At 43.6% G+C, this 24,719-nt stretch overlaps 1 protein-coding gene across 1 annotated transcript; it reads right to left on the bottom strand.

Annotated features, from left to right (window-relative positions):
- Positions 1–490: 490 nt before the first annotated feature.
- On the bottom strand, positions 491–23,781 carry LOC134099190 (protein mono-ADP-ribosyltransferase PARP11). Its single transcript, XM_062552018.1, has 8 exons — positions 23,041–23,781; positions 21,657–21,849; positions 20,558–20,678; positions 20,209–20,284; positions 19,085–19,157; positions 17,918–18,045; positions 3,712–3,863; positions 491–1,415 (listed from the first exon to the last, which is right to left on the bottom strand). The coding sequence occupies exons 2-8, from the start codon at positions 21,831–21,833 to the stop codon at positions 1,078–1,080; spliced, it is 1,065 nt and encodes a 354-aa protein (XP_062408002.1). The 5' UTR covers positions 21,834–21,849; positions 23,041–23,781; the 3' UTR covers positions 491–1,077.
- Between the last annotated feature and the right edge of the window lie 938 nt (positions 23,782–24,719).

The raw sequence follows: 24,719 nt of genomic DNA, 5'->3' as shown, positions 1-24,719 counted from the left end.
AAAAGATATGTGCCAATCTAGTAAAAGACTATTCAAAGAAGTTGTTGTCAGTTGAAGCAAAGAAAGGCTACACTATTGACTATAAATGGTCTGGGGGCTAATAATTTTGAACATGTCAATTCTTGCTTTTCTTGTCACAAATCAGAGCATGAGTAAACAATGATCATCAAACTTTGTGGGCATACTGTCTTTGCGCTTCTGTAATCATATAAACTAGGCACATTTTTGGAAATGGTCATTTTCATGTATAAACAAAGGATTATGTCTGAATTCATAAGGGGGGCTAATAATTTTGGGCTTAACTGTATATTAATTTAGCAAATGATGTGTTGTCGAGTCATTTTTTTTAAAATTTGTTTTTCAATTTCATTATCATAAAAAAACAGTCAGCATTTCATCATTCAATACCAGCATCTGAATAAGTTTTTGTCAAAGTCCAGTGATATCCTTTTGTTTACAGCTGAAAACAAAACAAAACAGAACATGTATAGCCTATTCAGCATAATATATCTTTTTAATACATGATCCCAGAAGGTCCAAAATACAAAAGTCTCCATTACACAGCTGCTCCTCCAGCAGAGGAGAGTGGAGCAGTCGCCTGCACAGCAGCAGCAGGAGACAAGTCTCAGTCACAGGCGCACGTCCTGGTCATCTCGTGTGTGTGTGTGTGTGTGTGTGTGTGTGTGTGTGTGTGTGTGTGTGTGTGTGTGTGTGTGTGTGTGTGTGTGTGTGTAGTTCCCGAGTGGCGTCTCAGTGGAACTCGATCAGGTACTCGGGGTTATCGTGTGTGTGTGCGTGTGCGCGCGTGTGTGTGTGTGTGTGTGTGTGTGTGTGTATGTGTGTGTGTGTGTGTGTGTGTGTGTGCGTAGTTCCCGAGTGGCATCTCGGTGGAACTCGATCAGGTACTCGGGGTTATCGTGCATGTGTGTGGGTGTGTGTGTGTGTGTGTGTGTGTGCGTGTGTGTGTGTGTGTGTGTGTGTGTGTGTGTGTGTGTGTGTGTATATGTGTGTGTGTGTGTGTGTGTGTGTGTGTGTGTGTGTGTGTGTGTGTGTGCGCGTAGTTCCCGAGTGGCGTCCTCAGTGGAACTGGATCAGGTACTCGGGGTACACCTGGTTGCTGTCGAACACGACGAAGATCTTGGGCTGCCCGGCGTCGTCCACGCAGCTGTCGTAGACGTTGGTCAGCGTGCCGTCCTTGGAGGGCGGCCGGCAGAGCGCGCTGGAACCCGCCGCGTAATCACCCACCAGCACGCGGGCCAGGAACATGCACCGGTACGGAGACGCAGACGCAGACGCAGACGCAGACGCCGCTGTTGCTGCTGGAGACAGCCCGTGCGTCTGGAGGCTGAGGAGGTGCGTCTGGGACACCTCGCAGAACTTGCTGGAGTACCGGGCGTCTCTGGCAAAGTACGAACCTGAGAGAGAGAGAGAGAGAGAGAGAGAGAAGGAGAGAGAGAGAGAGAGGGGGGGGGAGAGAGAGAGAGGGAGGGAGGAAGAGAGAGAGAGAGAGAGGGAGAGAGAGAGAGAGAAGCAGAGAGAGAGAGAGGGAGAGAGAGAGAGAGCGAGAAGGAGAGAGAGAGAGAGAGAGAGAGAGGGAGAGAGAGAGAGAAGCAGAAAGAGAGAGAGGGAGAGAGAGAGTTTTAATTTTACAGCAACTTTATTATCTCAAATGTATATTACATCCAGTGCTTAATTTGAGCCGGAACAAGCCGGAACAAGATCCGGAACCTCCGACGTTGGATCCGGCAGCTATTCAAGGCTTAATTTTGAGATCCAAAACCTCCGACATTGGATCCGGCAGCTATTACATTAGATCCACCACCTCCATGACCATATCACAATGAAATAAAGCAAACAATAATTCATTCATTCATTAAATAAAAGTTTGTTCGGACCTTTTAGCCGCGGTCAACACTGGCCCCATCTCAAGTGCAGAGTGAGCGGGGTTTTTTGCAGATTAACTTGATTTGCGCAGCAAATAGAGCATCTCTTTTCCCCTCTACCATCTCCTCAGTGCTCACAACTCTTTATTGGCCTTGTCGGCCCACTGTTTAAGCTACCCGGTTCAATCCCATTCCCTACGTGAAATCATGGATTGCCAAAGGACATATCTGCACGGGATCTGAGGAGTAGGGAAATGGTGGTAGCAGGTGTCTATCTATGGATACTGTGGGGTGTTTTGGACAAATAAGATAGCCTATATGTGTAAGTAAAATGAAGTCTAAATTATTCTCTGCTGGTAATCTCAATATATTGTAGTCTTTGTTTTATTTGTTAGCCTAATTATTGATTCATTGTTGCGTTAACGTGTGTTTGGAGAGACATCATATGTCTTTGAGTGAGTATTGTGTGCTTGTTTGGAGTTCATCCTTTTACTCTGAGCGTTGTCCGTTGTGGTTAAAATAATCTTGGCTAGCTTACTGTCTTGCAGTGTTGGCGAAATAAAGCCTTAAACATGCGACTCTGCACTCTGTCTCTGAACTCGGTAACATCGCACTGGTTTAATTGTAGGCTAGTGCATACAGAATCGTTGTGCGCCGTCGTCCCGCCGACCCTTTATTTATTTATTTATTTATTCATTTATTCATTTATTTATTTTTGAGTCGACGGATCCACCCATCCTCTGCGTTCCGGCACCTCCCACTTTACAAATTAAGCACTGATTACATCACATGTTTAAAACCATAGATTAGAAAAATAGAAAGAAAAACAATAAAATAATAATAGGCCTATAAAATAAATAAATAAACAAGAGAGGGAGAGAGAGAATGATAGAGAGAGAGAGAGAGAGAAAGAGTTTAAATCACATGTGTGAGCTTTGGCAACACAATGTTTCTTTGTCATGCCAATAAAGCTAATTTGAATTGAACTGACTTGAGAGAGAGAGAATGATAGGCAGAGAGCGAAGTACGCTCACAAACATTAGCCTCGTTAGCCTTGAGTGTTTGGCGAACAATCGCAAACAGTCTGAGGAGGTAGTGCTCCGCGAACATACAGTGTAACTGGACGTGAGTTTAACGAACACAACAATGCAATTACTGTTAGAATGGAATGCTAACACCAAATCGCTCAAATTGAACTGCTCAAAGAGAACATGTTCACCACGAACGTTCGCCACTGTTTGGGCAGGAAGGGGACACTTCCATAGAACAAGTGCGCTAAGGGGTTGGGCTACTGTAGCATGCAGTAGCCAGAAAAAGTTGTGGGTTCAATTCCCGACTGACACCATTTTGTCCCTCCTCGATCCTCCAGGCTCGGTCCTCCAGGCTCGTTCCCACTGATCTATAACTAACACTGGATAGACTATCCCATTGTTGCCGCCCCATCATTCTGTATCTAGATCAGTAAGGACAAGGACCGAGGAAGGAAGGGAGGATGCATAAAAGACGAATGAGAGGCACCCCCTGAGTTGCTCCAAGGTGGCTGGCCTTTGTAACTTAATTAAGTCGCTTTGAATGAAAGTGTCTAAATGAATAAATATAAGTTAATGTAAATAAAACAAAGTTGTTTAAGACCCCGTACGCTTGGATAGTCCTTCAACCAATCAGACCAACAATCCGGGTGCGCCTGGTGGATAAGGCAGTTTGTGATTGGACCCGGGAAACGTGGACAGGAAGCAGGAGATTGACAGATGTGCAGGTTTCCAGCCTGAGCTGCAGAGCGAAATCCAAGTGTCTCCCCCCCCCCCGTGGTGCTGTCGTAGGTACGTACCTTTGCCGTAGACGTGTCCGTGACTCCCGGCGAGCCGCCAGTCGAAGTTGAACATGCAGATGGCCTGGACGTTCCGCGCGCTCGTCCCGTGGAACAGCATCCTCTCCTGCACCTCCACGCCGCTCCTGATCCGGCGCAGCTGCTCCCGCTTCCTGGTGGAGCAAGTGCACTAGCATAAGTATATAAGTACACTAGTATATAAGTATAATGGACAAGTGGAAAAGTAGCATAGTGCACTAGCATAAGTATATAAGTACACTAGTATATAAGTATAATGGACAAGTGGAGATGTAGCATAGTGCACTAGCATAACTATAGAAGTATGATAGTATATAAGTATAATGGACAAGTGGAGAAGTAGCATAGTGCACTAGCATAAGTATATAAGTACACTAGTATATAAGTATAATGGACAAGTGGAGAAGTAGCATAGTGCACTAGCATAAGTATATAAGTACACTAGTATATAAGTATAATGGACAAGTGGAGAAGTAGCATAGTGCACTAGCATAAGTATATAAGTACACTAGTATATAAGTATAATAGTATAGCATAGAGCAATGGACAAGTGGAGAAGTAGCATAGTGCACTAGCATAAGTATATAAGTACACTAGTATATAAGTATAATAGTATAGCATAGAGCAGTGGACAAGTGGAGAAGTAGAATAGTGCACTAGCATAAGTATATAAGTACACTAGTATATAAGTATAATGGGCAAGTGGAGAAGTAGCATAGTGCACTAGCATAAGTATAGAAGTACACTAGTATATAAGTATAATGGACAAGTGGAGAAGTAGCATAGTGCACTAGCATAAGTATATAAGTACACTAGTATATAAGTATAATGGACAAGTGGAGAAGTAGCATAGTGCACTAGCATAAGTATATAAGTACACTAGTATATAAGTATAATGGACAAGTGGAGAAGTAGCATAGTGCACTAGCATAAGTATAGAAGTACACTAGTATATAAGTATAATGGACAAGTGGAGAAGTAGCATAGTGCACTAGCATAAGCATAGAAGTATGATAGTATATAAGTATAATGGACAAGTGGAGAAGTAGCATAGTGCACTAGCATAAGTATATAAGTACACTAGTATATAAGTATAATAGTATAGCATAGAGCAATGGACAAGTGGAGAAGTAGCATAGTGCACTAGCATAAGTATATAAGTACACTAGTATATAAGTATAATAGTATAGCATAGAGCAATGGACAAGTGGAAAAGTAGCATAGTGCACTAGCATAAGTATAGAAGTACACTAGTATATAAGTATAATAGTATAGCATAGAGCAATGGACAAGTGGAGAAGTAGCATAGTGCACTAGCATAAGTATATAAGTACACTAGTATAGAAGTATAATGGACAAGTGGAGAAGTAGCATAGTGCACTAGCATAAGTATATAAGTACACTAGTATAGAAGTATAATGGACAAGTGGAGAAGTAGCATAGTGCACTAGCATAAGTATATAAGTAAACTAGTATATAAGTATAATAGTATAGCAAAGAGCAATGGACAAGTGGAGAAGTAGAATAGTGCACTAGCATAAGTATATAAGTACACTAGTATATAAGTATAATGGACAAGTGGAGAAGTAGCATAGTGCACTAGCATAAGTATATAAGTACACTAGTATATAAGTATAATAGTATAGCATAGAGCAATGGACAAGTGGAGAAGTAGCATAGTGCACTAGCATAAGTATAGAAGTACACTAGTATATAAGTATAATAGTATAGCATAGAGCAATGGACAAGTGGAGAAGTAGCATAGTGCACTAGCATAAGTATATAAGTAAACTAGTATAGAAGTATAATGGACAAGTGGAGAAGTAGCATAGTGCACTAGCATAAGTATATAAGTACACTAGTATATAAGTATAATAGTATAGCATAGAACAATGGACAAGTGGAGAAGTAGAATAGTGCACTAGCATAAGTATATAAGTACACTAGTATATAAGTATAATGGACAAGTGGAGAAGTAGCATAGTGCACTAGCATAAGAATATAAGTACACTAGTATATAAGTAGAATGGACAAGTGGAGAAGTAGCATAGTGCACTAGCATAAGTATATAAGTACACTAGTATATAAGTATAATAGTATAGCATAGAGCAATGGACAAGTGGAGAAGTAGCATAGTGCACTAGCATAAGTATATAAGTACACTAGTATAGAAGTATAATGGACAAGTGGAGAAGTAGCATAGTGCACTAGCATAAGTATATAAGTACACTAGTATATAAGTATAATAGTATAGCATAGAGCAATGGACAAGTGGAGAAGTAGCATAGTGCACTAGCATAAGTATATAAGTACACTAGTATAGAAGTATAATGGACAAGTGGAGAAGTAGCATAGTGCACTAGCATAAGTATATAAGTACACTAGTATATAAGTATAATAGTATAGCATAGAGCAATGGACAAGTGGAGAAGTAGCATAGTGCACTAGCATAAGTATAGAAGTACACTAGTATATAAGTATAATAGTATAGCATAGAGCAATGGACAAGTGGAGAAGTAGCATAGTGCACTAGCATAAGTATATAAGTACACTAGTATAGAAGTATAATGGACAAGTGGAGAAGTAGCATAGTGCACTAGCATAAGTATATAAGTACACTAGTATAGAAGTATAATGGACAAGTGGAGAAGTAGCATAGTGCACTAGCATAAGTATATAAGTACACTAGTATATAAGTATAATAGTATAGCATAGAACAATGGACAAGTGGAGAAGTAGAATAGTGCACTAGCATAAGTATATAAGTACACTAGTATATAAGTATAATGGACAAGTGGAGAAGTAGCATAGTGCACTAGCATAAGAATATAAGTACACTAGTATATAAGTAGAATGGACAAGTGGAGAAGTAGCATAGTGCACTAGCATAAGTATATAAGTACACTAGTATATAAGTATAATAGTATAGCATAGAGCAATGGACAAGTGGAGAAGTAGCATAGTGCACTAGCATAAGTATATAAGTACACTAGTATAGAAGTATAATGGACAAGTGGAGAAGTAGCATAGTGCACTAGCATAAGTATATAAGTACACTAGTATATAAGTATAATAGTATAGCATAGAGCAATGGACAAGTGGAGAAGTAGCATAGTGCACTAGCATAAGTATATAAGTACACTAGTATAGAAGTATAATGGACAAGTGGAGAAGTAGCATAGTGCACTAGCATAAGTATATAAGTACACTAGTATATAAGTATAATAGTATAGCATAGAGCAATGGACAAGTGGAGAAGTAGCATAGTGCACTAGCATAAGTATATAAGTACACTAGCATATAAGTATAATGGACAAGTGGAGAAGTACCATAGTGCACTAGCATAAGTATATAAGTACACTAGTATATATAAGTATAATGGACAAGTGGAGAAGTAGCATAGTGCACTAGCATAAGTATATAAGTACACTAGTATATAAGTATAATAGTATAGCATAGAGCAATGGACAAGTGGAGAAGTAGCATAGTGCACTAGCATAAGTATATAAGTACACTAGTATATATAAGTATAATGGACAAGTGGAGAAGTAGCATAGTGCACTAGCATAAGTATATAAGTACACTAGTATATAAGTATAATAGTATAGCATAGAGCAATGGACAAGTGGAGAAGTAGCATAGTGCACTAGCATAAGTATATAAGTGCACTAGTACATAAGTATAATGGACAAGTGGAGAAGTAGCATAGTGCACTAGCATAAGTATATAAGTGCACTAGTATATAAGTATAATGGACAAGTGGAGAAGTAGCATAGTGCACTATCATAAGTATATAAGTATAATAGTATATAAGTATAATGGACAAGTGGAGAAGTAGAATAGTGCACTAGCATAAGTATATAAGTACACTAGTATATAAGCATAAGTATATAAGTATGATAGTATAGCATAGAGCAATGGACAAGTGGAGAAGTAGCATAGTGCACTAGCATAAGTATATAAGTACACTAGTATATAAGCATAAGTATATAAGTATGATAGTATAGCATAGAGCAATGGACAAGTGGAGAAGTAGAATAGTGCACTAGCATAAGTATATAAGTAGAATAGTATAGCATAATAGTTTATAAGTATAATAGTATACTAGCATAAGTATATAAGTATAATAGTATATAAGTATAATAGTATAGCATAATAGTATATAAGTATGATAGTATATGAAAAGACTCAGAAAAGAATCAGTGAATCTGCCAAGGTGAATCTGCCAAAGTGAACCTGAATGCTACCTGTCACGGTGAGGGGCGGAGTCTATAAATTGTTTGTTCACCCCTCACTTCCTCCTTTGCACTCCCTGCGGACACACCTGTCTCCACGTCCAGGGAGCAACTTTCTTTGTGTGCGTCTTCACTTTAACGTGAGTGGTCATTTTATGCTTTAATTGTTTGATGGTTTGATTTTGTATGCCTTTGAAGTAGCTCAGTTATGCTGTACTCTGCTACTGAATCCTTTGTTCCCAGACATGTGCTATGAGCCATGTAAGTTTGTTTGTTATAGATCATTTAACCATTATACTGTCTAGATTCTTAGTTGTACTGACTGTTTATTGGTTTATTGACCACTCAATTATCAAATTGGTAGCCTAATTGTATTCTCCTCTGTTTATGTTCTATGATACAGCACACAGCTTCCAAAAGAAATGCAAAGAACAGATGCAACTGAACCGTGGCAATTAAGAACTGAAACCTAAAAGAATATCTAAAGGAAATAAAGCTGCTGTTGCATCAATCCTGCCTCCTCTCTGCCTACTTCTGCCTACGCCCAACTGTTTGCCATTGAGTCTTCTGACCGAGACTCTGCCTGTTCCCCATACACTCACTCATCCAAACCAAGTTCACTGTACAGTTCCTTCAATGGTCCTTCGAGCCGGAGCTGAGTGAGTGATACCATGGCGGGCAATGGCAAGGAGCCGGGAGACTTCGAGGTTGAAGAAAAGGATCTCCAAAGTGCAACCGCCGCCGACAGTGGGACTGGATCAAGGCCACAACGGGAGAGGCGTCCCCCTGAACGATATGGCTTCCCGAGTTCCGAGGAAGGTAAGACAGAGAACTTCCCTCCACCTGAACCAGAGAAGCAAGAGTCATCAGCCCCATCCTCAGGCACAGCTGCTGAAGTTCAAGCAACAGAGAGGAGAGACCCTGACCAGTTATCCGGGGAGAGGGAGGACACAGCCACCGAGGAGGGAGAGGAGATGGCTCCTGAGAGGGATGTAGGAGTTGAGGAGGAAGCCACCCAGATCTATGCCCAGCCTGAACCGGTGGTGGGAGCACCAGTTCAGGCTGGGCAGCCTGCTCCACGATCAGCTCCGGTATCGGCATTGGCCCAGCCCAGCTGTGGGAGACCCAGCAGCCGATCTCAGGGCAAGAACCATGAACCATCACCAAGGCCAAAGAAGGCCCCCTCATCCAGCTACCCCTCAACTCATGCCAGTGGAGGTTCCCGAAGGTCACGCAGGAGTCTGCAAGTGGAGCTCACCCCGATACAAATGGCCACACTTGAGGAGAGGAGAAAGCTCAGGGAACTGGAGGAGATCCAAGATCAGATCCAGGAGGAACAAGCTCTGGATGAACGGACAAAAGAGCTGGATAGACAAGCGCAAGAAGCCTTGAAGGAGCGAGAGAGGTTAAACCGAGCAGTTACTCTACAGCGGCGACTGCGAAAACTACAAAGAGAATTGGAAGAAGCTCGATTAATAGCCTCATTTACAGGAGATGTAGGAATGACCGCTGAACGTCCACCTGCTCCACCAGCTATGTCCAGTGTGAATGAGCCACCTCCACCTCAAGTGTTGGCTACTCTCTCCATGAACGCCAGAGGGCCGGATTCGGTCGAATCGGTTGACCTTTTACCTGAGCAGCACGCTTTCCCGGAGGGTCCTCAAGAATCTCGCTCCTATCCGGTTCCGGTGAATCAAGACAACCCTGCTTGGGTTCAACCCTCACCTCCAGCTGGACTTCTACATATGACTGCTGCAGGTGAAGTTGTGACTCCTCATCCCCCTACCGCCAGTCGCCCAGTAATTCAGACTTCTAGTCCAGGGCATGCAGCCCCTTCACCTCCTTCGTTTCACCAGTTAGTCCGTACTGCACCTCGCCCAGCCAAGAGTCAAAGGCCTTCGGATCCTGTCCGTGATAGACCTGCACCTCTTTCCTTGCCTAACCCTGTTGAGAGGGTCTCTGAGGGTGCTAGTATCATGGAGCTGTTGGTGGCGACTGCTTTTGGCATCCCGAAGCCAAGACTGCCTTATTTCGAGAGTGGAAAGGAAAGTGACTTTATCCTGCTTAAAATGGCGTTGGAGAATCTCTTGGATATCCACGTTCACCTTTCTGAACAATACAAGTTCCAGGTCCTCATGGATCACTTGAGGCTTCCCAGTGCATACAAATTAGCAAAGTCTTATATGCACGCCTCAACCCCCTACACATCTGCTCTTGCTGCCCTTAAGGCAAAGTATGGCCAGCCACGGCAGTTGGTCCAAAGCGAAATAGCTAACATCCTCCATTCACCACCAGTCAAACTAGGTGATAGCCAGGCATTCCAGGACTTTGCTCTCTCTGTGCAGTCTTTGATTGGCGTGCTGCGGTCAGTGGAAGGCACGGATGGGAGTGAGTTGCGGTGTGGCTCTCATGTAGACAGGCTACTTACCAAGCTACCCATTCAGAGCCGAGACAGCTTCATTGAGCACTGCCTGCTTCGTGGCATTCTAAAAGAGGGCTCAGAACAAACTTACACCCTGGAGAACTTCTCGGCATGGCTCCAGGTTAAAGCTCGGGCCAAGAGTATTGTCCAACAGGCCTCGGGACCTGCGTCAATGGAGAGACGGGAGCCAGTGTCGAGGAACTCGGGGAGGAAAGCTACACCAACCACAATGTATCTGAGCAACACAGCTGGAGTGGAGAACCAGCCTGAGGTCCAACCGGGTCGACAAGGAAAGGCGACTGGGAGGCCAAAGTTCCAACCTTTCTGTCCCTACTGTAACAACAAGGAACACTTTCTAGGAACTTGCCCAAAGGTCAAGGAGTTCAGCCCATCACAACTGAGGACATGGATAGAAAGTAATGATCGTTGTTACAGATGTGCTCGTTGCCATAAGCCAGATAAATGCACTCTCAAGAAGCCTTGCAACCTCTGCAAAGAGTTGCATCTTACCATCCTACATCCTGTTGCACGTCAGTTGTCCATGAGCCCCCAAACATCAGAGAAATCGGCTACAGTAGACAACACTACCATGCTTGTCCGCGCATCTTGTCCGGCCAACACGCTGTACGTAGATCAGCCGAACAGATCTCCACGGGTGATGTTGAAGGTAGTCCCGGTTTTCCTAATCAATGGTCGGCAGAAGCTGAAGACCTATGCCATACTTGATGATGGCTCGGAAAGAACAATCATCTTAACTTCTGCCGCATCCCAACTGCACCTGAAGGGACCGGAAGAGATCCTGAATCTCCGAACTGTGCGTCATGAAGTGATTCCCATAAGTGGTGAGACCATCTCCTGTTCTATTTCCCCAGCGGGTCAAAAGGGAATCAAATTCTCAATAGCCAATGCCTTCACTGCCCCTGGTCTTAACTTGTCTGAGCATTCCTGTCCCGCCTCTGACCTGAAGAGAGAGTATTCCCACTTGCGAGGTTTGCCTTTACCTGACTTTGCTCATGCCTGTCCACTGATCCTGATAGGCTCAGATCATGCACACTTATTGGTGCCCAAAGAGCCTGTCCACGTTGGCCCTCATGGCGGGCCTATTGCCATCCGTACTGCCCTGGGTTGGGCTATTCAAGGTCCAGCCAATGCCTTACCTCTACCTCTGACTTCTGAGGCACAACTCCTATTCACCCTTTGCAATACTGCGTCCTGCCCAGCTACTGCAGAGTTGATGGCAAATGTGGAGAGGTTGTGGAGGCTGGATTCCTTCCCACATCGCAAAGAAAAGGAAGTAACCAGGTCTAAGCAAGACCATTATTGCCTAGAGCTGTTGGAGAAAGAGACTACAGTGAATGAGACAGATGGAATCTCACGATATGCTACTCCCCTGCTCAGAGCTCCGAACAGTCCTCGGCTGGTCTCCTCATCCCATAACCTGTTGCCATGGCTGCGAGGGACGGAACGCAGATTGAAGAAGGACCCTGAGCTAATTGACATCTGCGACCAGGAGATCCTGAAACTTGTTGAGATGGGTTATGTGAAGGAAGTGGATCCCGACAACGATCCGCCAGGTTCGGAATCGTGGTACGTCCCACATCACATCATCAAACAAGCCAGCGGGAAACATCGATTGGTGTTCAACTGCTCCTTCCAGCTGCGTGGTCTGAACTTGAATCGCAGCCTTCTTCCTGGTCCCACTTTGGGTCCCTCTCTTCTTGGCGTGCTTCTCCGTTTCCGCGAGCACAGCCTTGCCATTAGTGGAGACATAAAAGCTATGTTCCACCAAGTCCACCTTCTCCCTACCGACAGACCGCTGCTCAGATTCCTTTGGCGATCTATGGTTCAAACTCTACCACCAAAGACTTATGAGTGGCAGGTGTTACCTTTTGGTACAACTTGTAGTCCTTGCTGTGCCATCTATGCCTTGCAGCGTCACGCAAAAGGACATCAGGAGAGTGACCATGAGGTGCTCGACTCAGTGTCAAGGGCCTTCTATGTTGACAACTGCCTGCAAAGCTTCCGTTCTTCAGCTGCGGCCAAAGCCCTTCTTGACAAGCTCCGTGCCACGCTTTCCCATGGAGGATTTGAGATCCGCCAATGGGCAAGTAATGACCCTGCAGTCGTTGGACATCTCCCTCTGGAGGCAAGATCGGTTAGTACTGACCTGTGGCTCTCCCAAGCTGGTGTTGATCCTCAGGAATCCACCTTAGGTATGCGCTGGAATTGCCTTCCTGACAGCCTGGGATACAAGCATCGTGCAGTGCCCATTCAGATTCCCACACTCCGCTTGATCTACCGCACACTTGCCAGTCAATATGACCCCTTAGGATACATCCTACCCTATACCACCAGGGCCAAAGTGCTGGTTCAGGATTTGTGGAAAATCAAGCAAGGCTGGGATGACTCCATAACCTCATCAGAGCTGGCTAACCGATGGCTGAAGTGGGAACAGGAATTGGCTGACCTCTCAAGCATCACACTTCCTCGGTGCTATGTGCCCCCATGTGCTGATCAGTCGGATGAAGACAGAGAACTGCACGTTTTCTGTGATGCTTCAGAAAGAGCCTATGGTGCCGTGGCCTACTTGCGTGTCCATGACAGCCAGAATCATGTCCACGTGGCATTTATCATGGCCCGCTCTCGAGTGTCTCCAAAGCGACAGCTGTCAATGCCGCGACTTGAACTAAGCGCTGCTTTGTCAGGGGCACAGCTAGCCACTACCTTGAAGTCTGAACTTACCTTGTCACTAGCCCGAACCATCCTTTGGAGTGACTCCACAACCGTATTGACCTGGTTAAAGTCTGAGTCGTGCCACTACAAGGTCTTTGTGGGCACTCGCATTGCGGAGATCCAGGACATAACCAACCCTGATGACTGGAGATATGTGGACAGTCCAAACAATCCTGCGGATGCCCTGACTCGAGGGAAGACACTCCGTGACCTGGCTCACTCAAACTGCTGGACAAAGGGACCTTCATTCCTACAGGATCCGGAGACAGGCTGGCCTGTTGCTCCTAATCTCTCCCACACGTCACCACACACAGACAGCACTGAGTTGAAGAAAGTTTCCATGTGCCTGAATGTTTCTGCTGCCATCACCTTGCCAGATGCCTCACAGCATCAAAGCTGGAGTGACCTCATAATTGCCACTGAGCAAGGATTAACTGAATCTGCTGGGACGAACAAGGGCGCAGAAGCTGAGACCCTCATCCTGCAACAAGCCCAGGAGGCCTGTTTCCCTGAGGAACTTGATGCTCTCCGTAAAGGCAATCCTCTCTCCAGACGAAGTCGACTGCTCTCGCTCGCTCCTGAACTGGATCCAGATGTGGGATTGATGAAAGTGGGAGGAAGATTGCGTAGATCTCGGGACCTGGACCCAGATGTCATCCACCCAATCATCCTGGACCCAAAGCATCCCACGACGCAGCTCATCATTAAACGTTGTGACGAGTGCTTGCTGCATCCTGGACCAGAGAGGGTTTTTGGAGAGTTGAGACGCAAGTATTGGATTTTAGGAGGGAGACCAGCCATCCGGAAACACCAGCACCGTTGTAGAGAGTGTCAAAGGTGGAAATCCTCACCACAAGTGCCCAAGATGGCTGATCTGCCCCCCTCAAGGTTGCGTCTCTTCAAACCACCGTTCTGGTCCACTGGTGTGGACTGTTTTGGACCCTTTCTGATTAGCCAAGGCCGCCGGACTGAGAAGAGATGGGGGATCCTCTTCAAATGCTTAACTACTCGCTGCTTGCATTTGGATTTGCTTGGAAGCCTGGATGTCGATGCCTTTCTCCTTGCTCTTCGTCGTTTCATCTCCCGTCGTGGCAAGCCCTTTGAAATCCGGGCGGACAGAGGAACGAACTTCCGAGCTGGGGACAAGGAGTTGAATCAATGCTTCCAGGCCATGGAACCCAAATTACAAGTGGACTTGTCCCATCAGCAGATCACATTCAACTTCAATCCACCAGGTGCCCCACACTTTGGAGGAGTCTGGGAGCGTGAGGTTAGATCTGTCAAGAATGCTCTACGAGTAGTGCTCGGGAATCAGACCACTCCTGAAGCATTCCTTCAAACTGTCCTCATTGAGGTAGAAGGCATTATGAATTCCAAGCCTCTAGGCTATCTTTCATCTGATGCCAGTGATCCTGATCCCGTCACTCCTAATTTACTCCTGATGGGGCGGCGCGATGCCTCCCTGCCGCAGGCCATCTTTGCCAACAGCAAACTTCTCGGGCGACGTAAGTGGCGACACAGCCAGATGTTGGCTGACCATTTTTGGACAAGATTTATCCGTGACTATCTGCCGAGCCTACAACCAAGAGGAAAGTGGCAGAGAGAAGTCCAAAATCTCGAAGTAGGGAAGGTTGTGATGATTCTGGACCCCCAACTGCCTCGAGCCTCTTGGCCGACAGGTCGAGTGACAGCTGTCACAACCGGGCGGGATGGACGTGTCCGGTCCGTTGATGTCCAGGTTGGCCTTCGAACTTATACCAGACCGGTGTCCCGCCTCATGGTGCTCCCTGAGATGACTGAAGAGTGAGTCTTATTTTTCTGGAGGAATTGACCCCAATTCCGGGGGGGCTCTGAAAAGACTCAGAAAAGAATCAGTGAATCTGCCAAGGTGAATCTGCCAAAGTGAACCTGAATGCTACCTGTCACGGTGAGGGGCGGAGTCTATAAATTGTTTGTTCACCCCTCACTTCCTCCTTTGCACTCCCTGCGGACACACCTGTCTCCACGTCCAGGGAGCAACTTTCTTTGTGTGCGTCTTCACTTTAACGTGAGTGGTCATTTTATGCTTTAATTGTTTGATGGTTTGATTTTGTATGCCTTTGAAGTAGCTCAGTTATGCTGTACTCTGCTACTGAATCCTTTGTTCCCAGACATGTGCTATGAGCCATGTAAGTTTGTTTGTTATAGATCATTTAACCATTATACTGTCTAGATTCTTAGTTGTACTGACTGTTTATTGGTTTATTGACCACTCAATTATCAAATTGGTAGCCTAATTGTATTCTCCTCTGTTTATGTTCTATGATACAGCACACAGCTTCCAAAAGAAATGCAAAGAACAGATGCAACTGAACCGTGGCAATTAAGAACTGAAACCTAAAAGAATATCTAAAGGAAATAAAGCTGCTGTTGCATCAATCCTGCCTCCTCTCTGCCTACTTCTGCCTACGCCCAACTGTTTGCCATTGAGTCTTCTGACCGAGACTCTGCCTGTTCCCCATACACTCACTCATCCAAACCAAGTTCACTGTACAGTTCCTTCAGTATATAAGTATAATAGTATAGCATAGAGCAATGGACAAGTGGGGAAGTAGCATAGTGCACTAGCATAAGTATATAAGTACACTAGTATATAAGTAGAATAGTATAGCATAGAGCAATGGACTGGTGGAGAAGTAGAATAGTGCACTAGCATAAGTATATAAGTAGAATAGTATAGCATAATAGTTTATAAGTATAATAGTACACTAGCATAAGTATATAAGTATAATAGTATATAAGTATAATAGTATAGCATAATAGTATATAAGTATGATAGTATATAAGTATAATAGTATAGCATAGAGCAATGGACAAGTGGGGAAGTAGCATAGTGCACTAGCATAAGTATATAAGTACACTAGTATATAAGTATAATAGTATAGCATAGAGCAATGGACAAGTGGGGAAGTAGCATAGTGCACTAGCATAAGTATATAAGTACACTAGTATATAAGTATTATAGTATAGCATAGAGCAATGGACAAGTGGAGAAGTAGAATAGTGCACTAGCATAAGTATATAAGTAGAATAGTATAGCATAACAGTATATAAGTATAATAGTATAGCATAGAGCAATGGACAAGTGGAGAAGTAGAATAGCACACTAGCATAAGTATATAAGTATGATAGTATATAAGTATAATAGTATATAAGTATGATAGTATAGCATAGAGCAATGGACAAGTGGAGAAGTAGCATAGTGCACTAGCATAAGTATATAAGTATAATAGTATATAAGTAGAATAGTATAGCATAGAGCAATGGACAAGTGGAGAAGTAGAATAGTGCACTAGCATAAGTATATAAGTACACTAGTATATAAGCATAAGTATATAAGTATGATAGTATAGCATAGAGCAATGGACAAGTGGAGAAGTAGAATAGTGCACTAGCATAAGTATATAAGTAGAATAGTATAGCATAATAGTTTATAAGTATAATAGTACACTAGCATAAGTATATAAGTATAATAGTATATAAGTATAATAGTATAGCATAATAGTATATAAGTATAATAGTATAGCATAGAGCAATGGACAAGTGGGGAAGTAGCATAGTGCACTAGCATAAATATATAAGTACACTAGTATATAAGTATAATAGTATAGCATAGAGCAATGGACAAGTGGAGAAGTAGAATAGTGCACTAGCATAAGTATATAAGTAGAATAGTATAGCATAACAGTATATAAGTATAATAGTATAGCATAGAGCAATGGACAAGTGGAGAAGTAGAATAGCACACTAGCATAAGTATATAAGTATGATAGTATATAAGTATATTAGTATAGCATAATAGTATATAAGTATTTACAAGTATTCAGTATAAGTATATAGCATAATAGTATATAAGTATAATAGTATAAGTATAATAATATATAAGTATAATAGTATAGCATAATAGTATATAAGTATTTACAAGTATTCAGTATAAGTACAGTATATCGTATAATAGTACAGTATTTAAGTACAGTTACCTCCATAAGTACAGTATTTGCACCCATGCTAAAGTTGACTATAAAGTCATATTTTGGAAATTGATCTTAATGCCTTAAAAAAAAAAAGGAAATATCCAACCTTTAAGGACATCCATTTTCTTTGTGAATGAATAACGTATTGCAAACAAATAAATGCTTTCCTTAAAAAAAAGAGGTCATAAGTATTGTAACCCCTATGTTAACCCCTATGTGTTAAATTCCCATAGAGGGGGGAGTGATATCTGAAAATAGTCCCCATAGGCAACAAGCAGTAAGTAGTGTGTGATATGATATCACTGCGCCCATGATACGTTTGCAAGTTCCCTTGATTATTACGCCAGATGAGAGTGTAGTTCCATGTCAAATCAATGTGCACTCAATTAGCCCTACACACCACATTAAACATACTGTAGTGTGCATCCAAGACATTAAAGTCTAAGTGCAAAGTTTTAGTGCACAGAGAAAAATAACAGGCCTTTTATAATGGGGCAACCATTTTTTTGTATTTGGCAACCAAAACCTCATGCCTGGTTGCCCAGTTGGCAACCACTTTTAAAAGCTAATGTTGAGCCCTGATGAAGACGTTGACTTGAGGTACTAAAACACTTAAAATCCTACATAATGTACCTTTAAGGTGGTAAGAGTGTCCAACCTGCAGAAGACGTATCAATCTGACACAGTGTTTTACTTAAGGTGGTAAGAGTCTGTCCAACCTGCAGAAGACGTACAGTATTAATCTGACACAGTGTTTTACTTAAGGTGGTAAGAGTCTGTCCAACCTGCAGAAGAACTCCCACAGGTCGCTGTTCTGTATGCGGTGGATGGAGCGGATGGTGTTGCTCATAGTTCTCTCGTAAAGCTCTTTGACCTCCTTAAACTCGTGGCTGTCTTGGATGAGACGGATGAGCTGGAAGAACAAACAAAAACTAAAACCATTACCAAGGAGAAGGTTTTTTAGGACAACAAACAAACAAACAAACATTCAACGGTAGCTGCTGTGATAGAGTGACTCTGCCAATGACGACATGTTAAAGTGATCCCTCGTTTATCGAGGGGGTTACGTTCCTCTGCTCATTGCAGCCTGTTTGTACATACCGCCCCATGTTTTTACGTGCACATTACACTACGGATCACTTTACTGGTTAACAATTGACCATTACATGCGCTGGGCTCCAGTTCGATGGCGGTAGCAGGACGCTACAGTACAACAAGGCGAGGACCTCTCCGGTGAAGTGAAGTTGAAAAAAAACAATCACATGTAACTAGTGTTACATTCTGATCTGGGCCGGGTTTCCCAGATTCGTTAAGAAGCTCCTAAGTGCTAAGAACGTCTTAGGAGCGTTCTTAGAACGTTCTTAGAGCGCTCCTAAGAAGTTCTTAGCACTCAAGAGCTTCTTAACGAATCTGGGAAACCCGGCCCTGATCTATCTATCTATCCCACTTTGCACGTTTGACTTCGCTCTGGCCACAGTGGTAATGCAAAATGCCACCTTTTCCCAGGCCTCAAACCAAGTCCCAAGGTGCATGTCTGGGGGTGGTGATGAAGAGCCTGGAGGTGAGATCAACACCAACGATCCTTTTGGCTAAAAGCTAGTCTGGTTTTCACCATACTAAGCTCAATCTTTTAGGACTGAACATTAGTCTGGCGAGGCTGCGCTTTGTTTCTACTGCACTTTGCGTCGCTTAAGTTTCGTTATCGTCACGTCACCGGCCAATAGCGTGCCAGGACTAGAGTATATGGCCGTTTTTGATTGGAGCCAAAGCAGACTAAAAACATATGCTGGTTTCTAGCCTGAGCTGCCGGGCGAAATTCAAATTCCCAGGAAGTTCAGGCTGGGTTCACCCAGCCAAGCTAAAAGCCTCAGTCAAATCTAAATGTTATGGTAATGCACATGTGTTGACGGAGGTGAATGCAAAATCAATCAATCGATCACAGTTAAATGTACCTGGTACGGCTCAGTTGAGTTTACTGCCTCCCAGTGGCTGGGTACAGGTACTGCAGGGGTATCACAAATGGACCTGAATGTACAAAGAAAAAACACAGATGATAAAGTGGATACTTATATAACATCTTGCGACAAAACATGAACAACAACAAAGAACAAATCAACACAAATCTTATTGGTTTAAATAAAAAATATCTGTAGCAGTGGCAATGTCGTGCTAGCATTAGCGGTTGTAACATCAGTAATACGATCTGTAGCCGTGGTACTAGCATAAGCAGTTGTAGCATCAATAACACTATCTGAAGCAATGGCAGTGGTGCTAGCATTAGTAGTTGTAGCATCAGTAATACTATCTGTAGCAGTGGTGCTAGCATAGATCTCTGAAGTTCGCCTACAAAAAAAGCTACCACCTTTGTCCGAATAAGGAGATACGGTATCTTGAAATTTTTTCTATGGGAAAATAACATGAGGATTTTGAATTATCGCACCTGCTAAGCTCTCACAGCGACTAAGAAATCGAAAGTGCAGATGTCTTGCGCTACACAGTTTTGTCCCCTTGCCTTCGAGTTGATACCGTTATCTTCAGTACGTAAAGACGGCACACTTTGATCTTTGCTGCCCCAGAGCTAACTTACAATGCAACTTGCCATAGGTCATTAGCATCAATTAACACCCGGATCTCCTTATATGGGTAAAGATGGCAGCTCTGGCTTCTTTTTGGCTATGTCCAGAAGTCAAGCGTGCACGCTGGGCAGTGTGAATTTTCCGGAAGTAACGTCAGAATAGACTGTCCGAAAGTCAAGCGCTCTCACTAGTTGGCTACTTCGTTTGGCGTGATTTCCAAGCGTGCATCGATGCATCTTTTTTGCCCTCAGATATCCCATAATCCATTGCGCAGCGAAGGTCAAGCTCCACACGTCATGCAAATCGTCAACACACCCTCTCCCCGAGTCAGGTGACGCCAACTAGTTAGTGCTGTCCAAATGTAGGTAGGGACGCACACTGAGGAGCGAGCTAACTAAGACGCTACTGGGAAGAGGGTACTACCCAGCGTGCACGCTTGACTTCTGGACATAACCCCTGTAGGCAAACTTCAGAGGTCTATTAGCGGCAGTCGTCCTCACCTGAAGCTCGTCACAGACTGCAGGGCCCTCTTGACAGCGCGCTGCCTTCCCGTGGACAAGTTTGTCTGCTTCATGTCTGTAAACAGAGAAGACAGCGCCCCCTAATGAAAAATAACTGCAATTATAATATAAACATGTCTGCTTGGTGTCTCTGTGTAGGAGTAAACAGAGGAGACAGCGCCCCCTAATGAAAAATAACTGCAATAATAATATACAAATGTCTGCTTGGTGTCTACAGTATGTTCTACAGTTCTACAGTTCTACAGCAAATACGCCATTTTAGACAACAGATCTAAACCTTTAAAGTCTATTCTGTAGGCGTATTTGTGAGTGTGGAACAGATCCAAACCTTTAAAGTCTATTCTGTAGGCGTATTTGTGAGTGTGGAACTCCACGCAGCCATGGCGATTCCGGTTGTAACTCTGTTCGATCACATGGCTGTTCACAGACGCCGCCGCAAACGGATCGGTCTACAAGTGACAACACACGTGATCAGAGTCATATGGTCTTCCAAGGCAGACACAACGACAGGTCTATAGTTGGTGCAGAAATGTGGTAGGAATAGAGGCGGAAGTTCCGGGTTCCAGAGAGTAAAAGTCCTGCCATACATATTCTTTCCACCAGTGCATTTGACACAGGTGATATCACTTGTGATCTGATCTACCTGGCAGCTATTTAGGATGAGATGGCTCACTAAATGGTTGGATCAAGTACTTGGCAGGACTTTTACTTTCTGAACCCGGGATGTCCACCTCTGGTAATACTGTGGTAAACCTGTGTCAGCGGCAGGCATGCAGCTGCACACAGACAGATAAGATGGTTATGGATATGGCTATTTGGCAGATGCCTCTGTCCAAAAGTGACATACAAATAAAAACAATACAATGATCAATTTCAAAAAGAGATATGCAGTAGGGAGAATAGCAATATAAACAATAAACAATATCAATTCAAGCAATAACCTAATGAAAATAATCAAAGAATATAAAGGAGAAAAGCAAATAAACAATAAAGTCATTCAATCAATCATACAATGACAGTAGCCTACTATAAAAGGAGATAGTAGATAGGTAGATAAAGAGATGGATGGAGAGAGAGAGATAGATAGATACATAGATAGATAGATGGACAGATAAATAAATACATAGCTAGATAGATAGATAGATAGATGGATAGACAGATAGATAAATAGATGGATAGATACTTTATTCTCCCCGGTAAATTCATCAAAAACAAACACACAAACAAACAAACATAGCTAGATAACTAGATGGACAGATGCTTTTCTAGTAAATTCATCGAAAACAAACAAACACACAAACAAACAAACAAACACACACAAACAAACTAACAAACACACAAACAAACACACGCATAAACAAACAAACACACAAACAAACTCACAAACAAACAAACACAAACACTCAAACACAAACACCTCCACTCACGCCAAACATGTGCCAGTGTCCGCACTCTGCCAGGTAGAACCAGGCCCAGTCGGGCTCCGAGGTGTCCATCTCCTCCACGTCATCGCCGCCCCCAGCAGCCGCCACCGCCGCCGCCTCCACCTCCGCCACCGCTATCGCCTCCGCCACCGCCGCCACACTACCGGGAGACGCCAACATGCCGTCCCCCAATCACCTGAGAGAGACCAGAGAGAGAGAGACAGAGACACACACACACACACACACACACACACACACAGAGATGAGACGCTGACATGCCGTCCCCCAAACACCTGAGACAGACCAGAGAGAGAGAGAGACACAAACACACACACACACACACAGATGATCATCTGTCTGTGTGTGTGTGTGTGTGTGTGTGTGTGTGTGTGTGTGTGTGTGTGTGTGTGTTTGTGTCTCATGAGACGCCAACATGCTGTCCCCCAATCACCTGAGACAGAGCAGAGAGATGAGACAGCACCAGAGAGAGAGAGAGAGAGAGAGAGAGTGTGTGTGTATCATCAAGGTTGAGTGTAAGGAGGAGTGTGTGTGTGTGTTACATCAAGGTTGAGTATAAGGAGGAGAGTGTGTGTGTGTGTGTGTGTGTGGGGGGGGGGGGGGGGGGGGGGTAGACTACATGGTACACTTATCCTGCACAGAACACAGCAACCCTATGGTTTGTGTAGCCTACCTGTAGCCTCATTTTGGTTTCCAATGGTTACAGCGTGAATAAGGCAAATGAAAGGTGTGCCAATCAGATCAGTAATCACATGCCAATCATAATCTTGGCTAAGACAGGTAGGCTACTTCTGAAATGTTGGCGTAGGCTACCAACATTAATGCATCTCATAGGTGTAGGCTATTATAAGTATCATACCACAATGACAATTTGAAGCAATCAATTAAATCAATCAAGTAGTCTAAGCTAATCAATCACGTACAAGTCTGTAGGAAGGCTGAACTTGTCTTCAGGATGAAACTGATAAATGGCAGGTTACTTGCCACTTCATAAAGGTACAAGTCGGCCTCCGTCAAACGAATAACATTCATTAAAAGTTCAGCCGAAAAACATTTTTGTCGTTGTTGGTCGGCAGATGTCGATTAGGCTACGGCTCTGTAGGCTTTCCTACAACGTGTCGAATGAATAGAACATCATATAGATTCTATGTTCCATCACAAAAAAACAGACACGTTGTGACCAAGGCAACACAACACAGAATACTATGCAACAATGGTTGTATGTAACAATTACAGCATGCTCTCTCAGCCGAAGCATTTTCTACATCGCCTAAGACCAGAAAGTGTGCTATGTGCAAAAACCAGCAAATTTACCGTGTTGACAGGCTAGCATATGGTTGCAGCCAGCTCCTGGTGTCTTGTAGCCTACCTGTCCAGTTGACAGGTCACATCTGTGTCATCCAAACATCTGGATCTTCTCGTCAGTATCCGTTTCGCTTCCACACTCATTCTCGTTTTCCATGAACACGGTCTGACATCACTCCTCCCTGCCCTTGAGCGTGTTTGACTTCCCGTAAGTCTGTTTGTCTCTGTTTGCTGGGCCTGACCGTGTTGTCGGCAACGTAGACCAAGAGAGAGACAGGCAGAGGTGGAGGAGAGGAAAAGAAAACGGAGACAAACCAAACACACACGGTGTGAATGAGCGTATAGTGTCCAAATGAAACAAAAAAGATAGCAGACGAAGGGTGTTACTGTAGGCTAGTGATAAGATTAGACATTCACCTTACGCCTAACGAATTGCCAAGCGAAAACTAAATTAACCAACGCTTCGTTTGGATTCGCAGGTTTGGCTTCTCAAAGCTGTTGACTGACAACGTTAGCACAAGCAAGAGAGCAGGGTCGAGGGAGCGAGATAAATAATTTGTAAAAAAAACATAAGTCAAACATTAAGGCAGTGACTGACAATATGGCAGTGGATATCTGGAGCGAAAGTACAAAAGCACAACGCGAATGCATATAACAAAAGGCTGTGGCAAAAGCGGACACACTGACGCAAACGTTTTAATCGACAAGACTCGTGAATCTGCAAAAGAAACCAAACAGCGACGAGAGCTTCATTTCACTGTAAACTTCGGCCATAAGATCTTGGACACTTCCTGAACAGCCTCTGTCCCGGCTGTATGTCGTTAATGTTGGTGATTGGTGCCCAACACCCGTCAGTCAGTCATTGGGCGGGCAGTACTGTAGCCTAACATATGTAGGCTAAGCGGTAAACTGTGGAATGGATTATTTCCACGGAACGGAATTTTACTGGATCTGGACCGAGCGCTCACGATCTGGAATGCGGAGTGCATTTTGACCTTTTGACCGACATGACATTATTGAAAAAGTAAAATCACAAAAAAAAACCCAGCTCACAGTACAAAATCAGCTGCATGCATGTGCAAAAGCATGGCTATTTGCTCAACATGGGGAGAAACTGCTTCAACGATGTGCACAAGTGAAGGATGATAGGGAGTTTGAATAAAGTCTTGATAACATTCTGATCTGGAAAATGTGCCAAAGCAACTGAGAAAAACTGTAATGTCAAATTTCAGCCTATGTTTGTATGTGTTGATGTTGTGCTTTGCTGCTGAAACTGTAGGCTAATTTCCCCTTGTGGATTAATAAAGTATATCTATCTATCTATCTATATCTATCTATCTACATTCAAAAACACACCTTAATGATACACAGTGTTGGGAGTAACGAATTACGAAAGTAATGTCGTTCCTGTAATGTATTGCTTTTTGCTGTAACGCGGTAATGTAAGGCATTCCAAAAACAAAATGGGTAATATTTTACTCGGTACAAAGGTCAGTAACGCAAGTTACATTGCAATTAAGTGGTGTTTTGTTTTTAATAATGCAAAACTTAATCGACCATATGTAGCCTATAGGGCTCGGGCACACGCCTTGCATTCTAGGAATATTGCCGCCATGTTGGTAGCGCACCGAACGTGATGTCCATTCATTCAGATGCAGAAGACAAGAAGCAGAAATATAGTATTAGCGATTCTTTTCCTCTTGCGATCGTGGGTTGCGCTGTTACACCCCACTACACAGCAAC

This window comes from Sardina pilchardus, chromosome 1 (assembly GCF_963854185.1).
Source record: "Sardina pilchardus chromosome 1, fSarPil1.1, whole genome shotgun sequence".
Classification (NCBI taxonomy): Eukaryota; Metazoa; Chordata; class Actinopteri; order Clupeiformes; family Clupeidae; genus Sardina; species Sardina pilchardus.
This window is presented reverse-complemented; position numbering and strand designations above follow the sequence as displayed.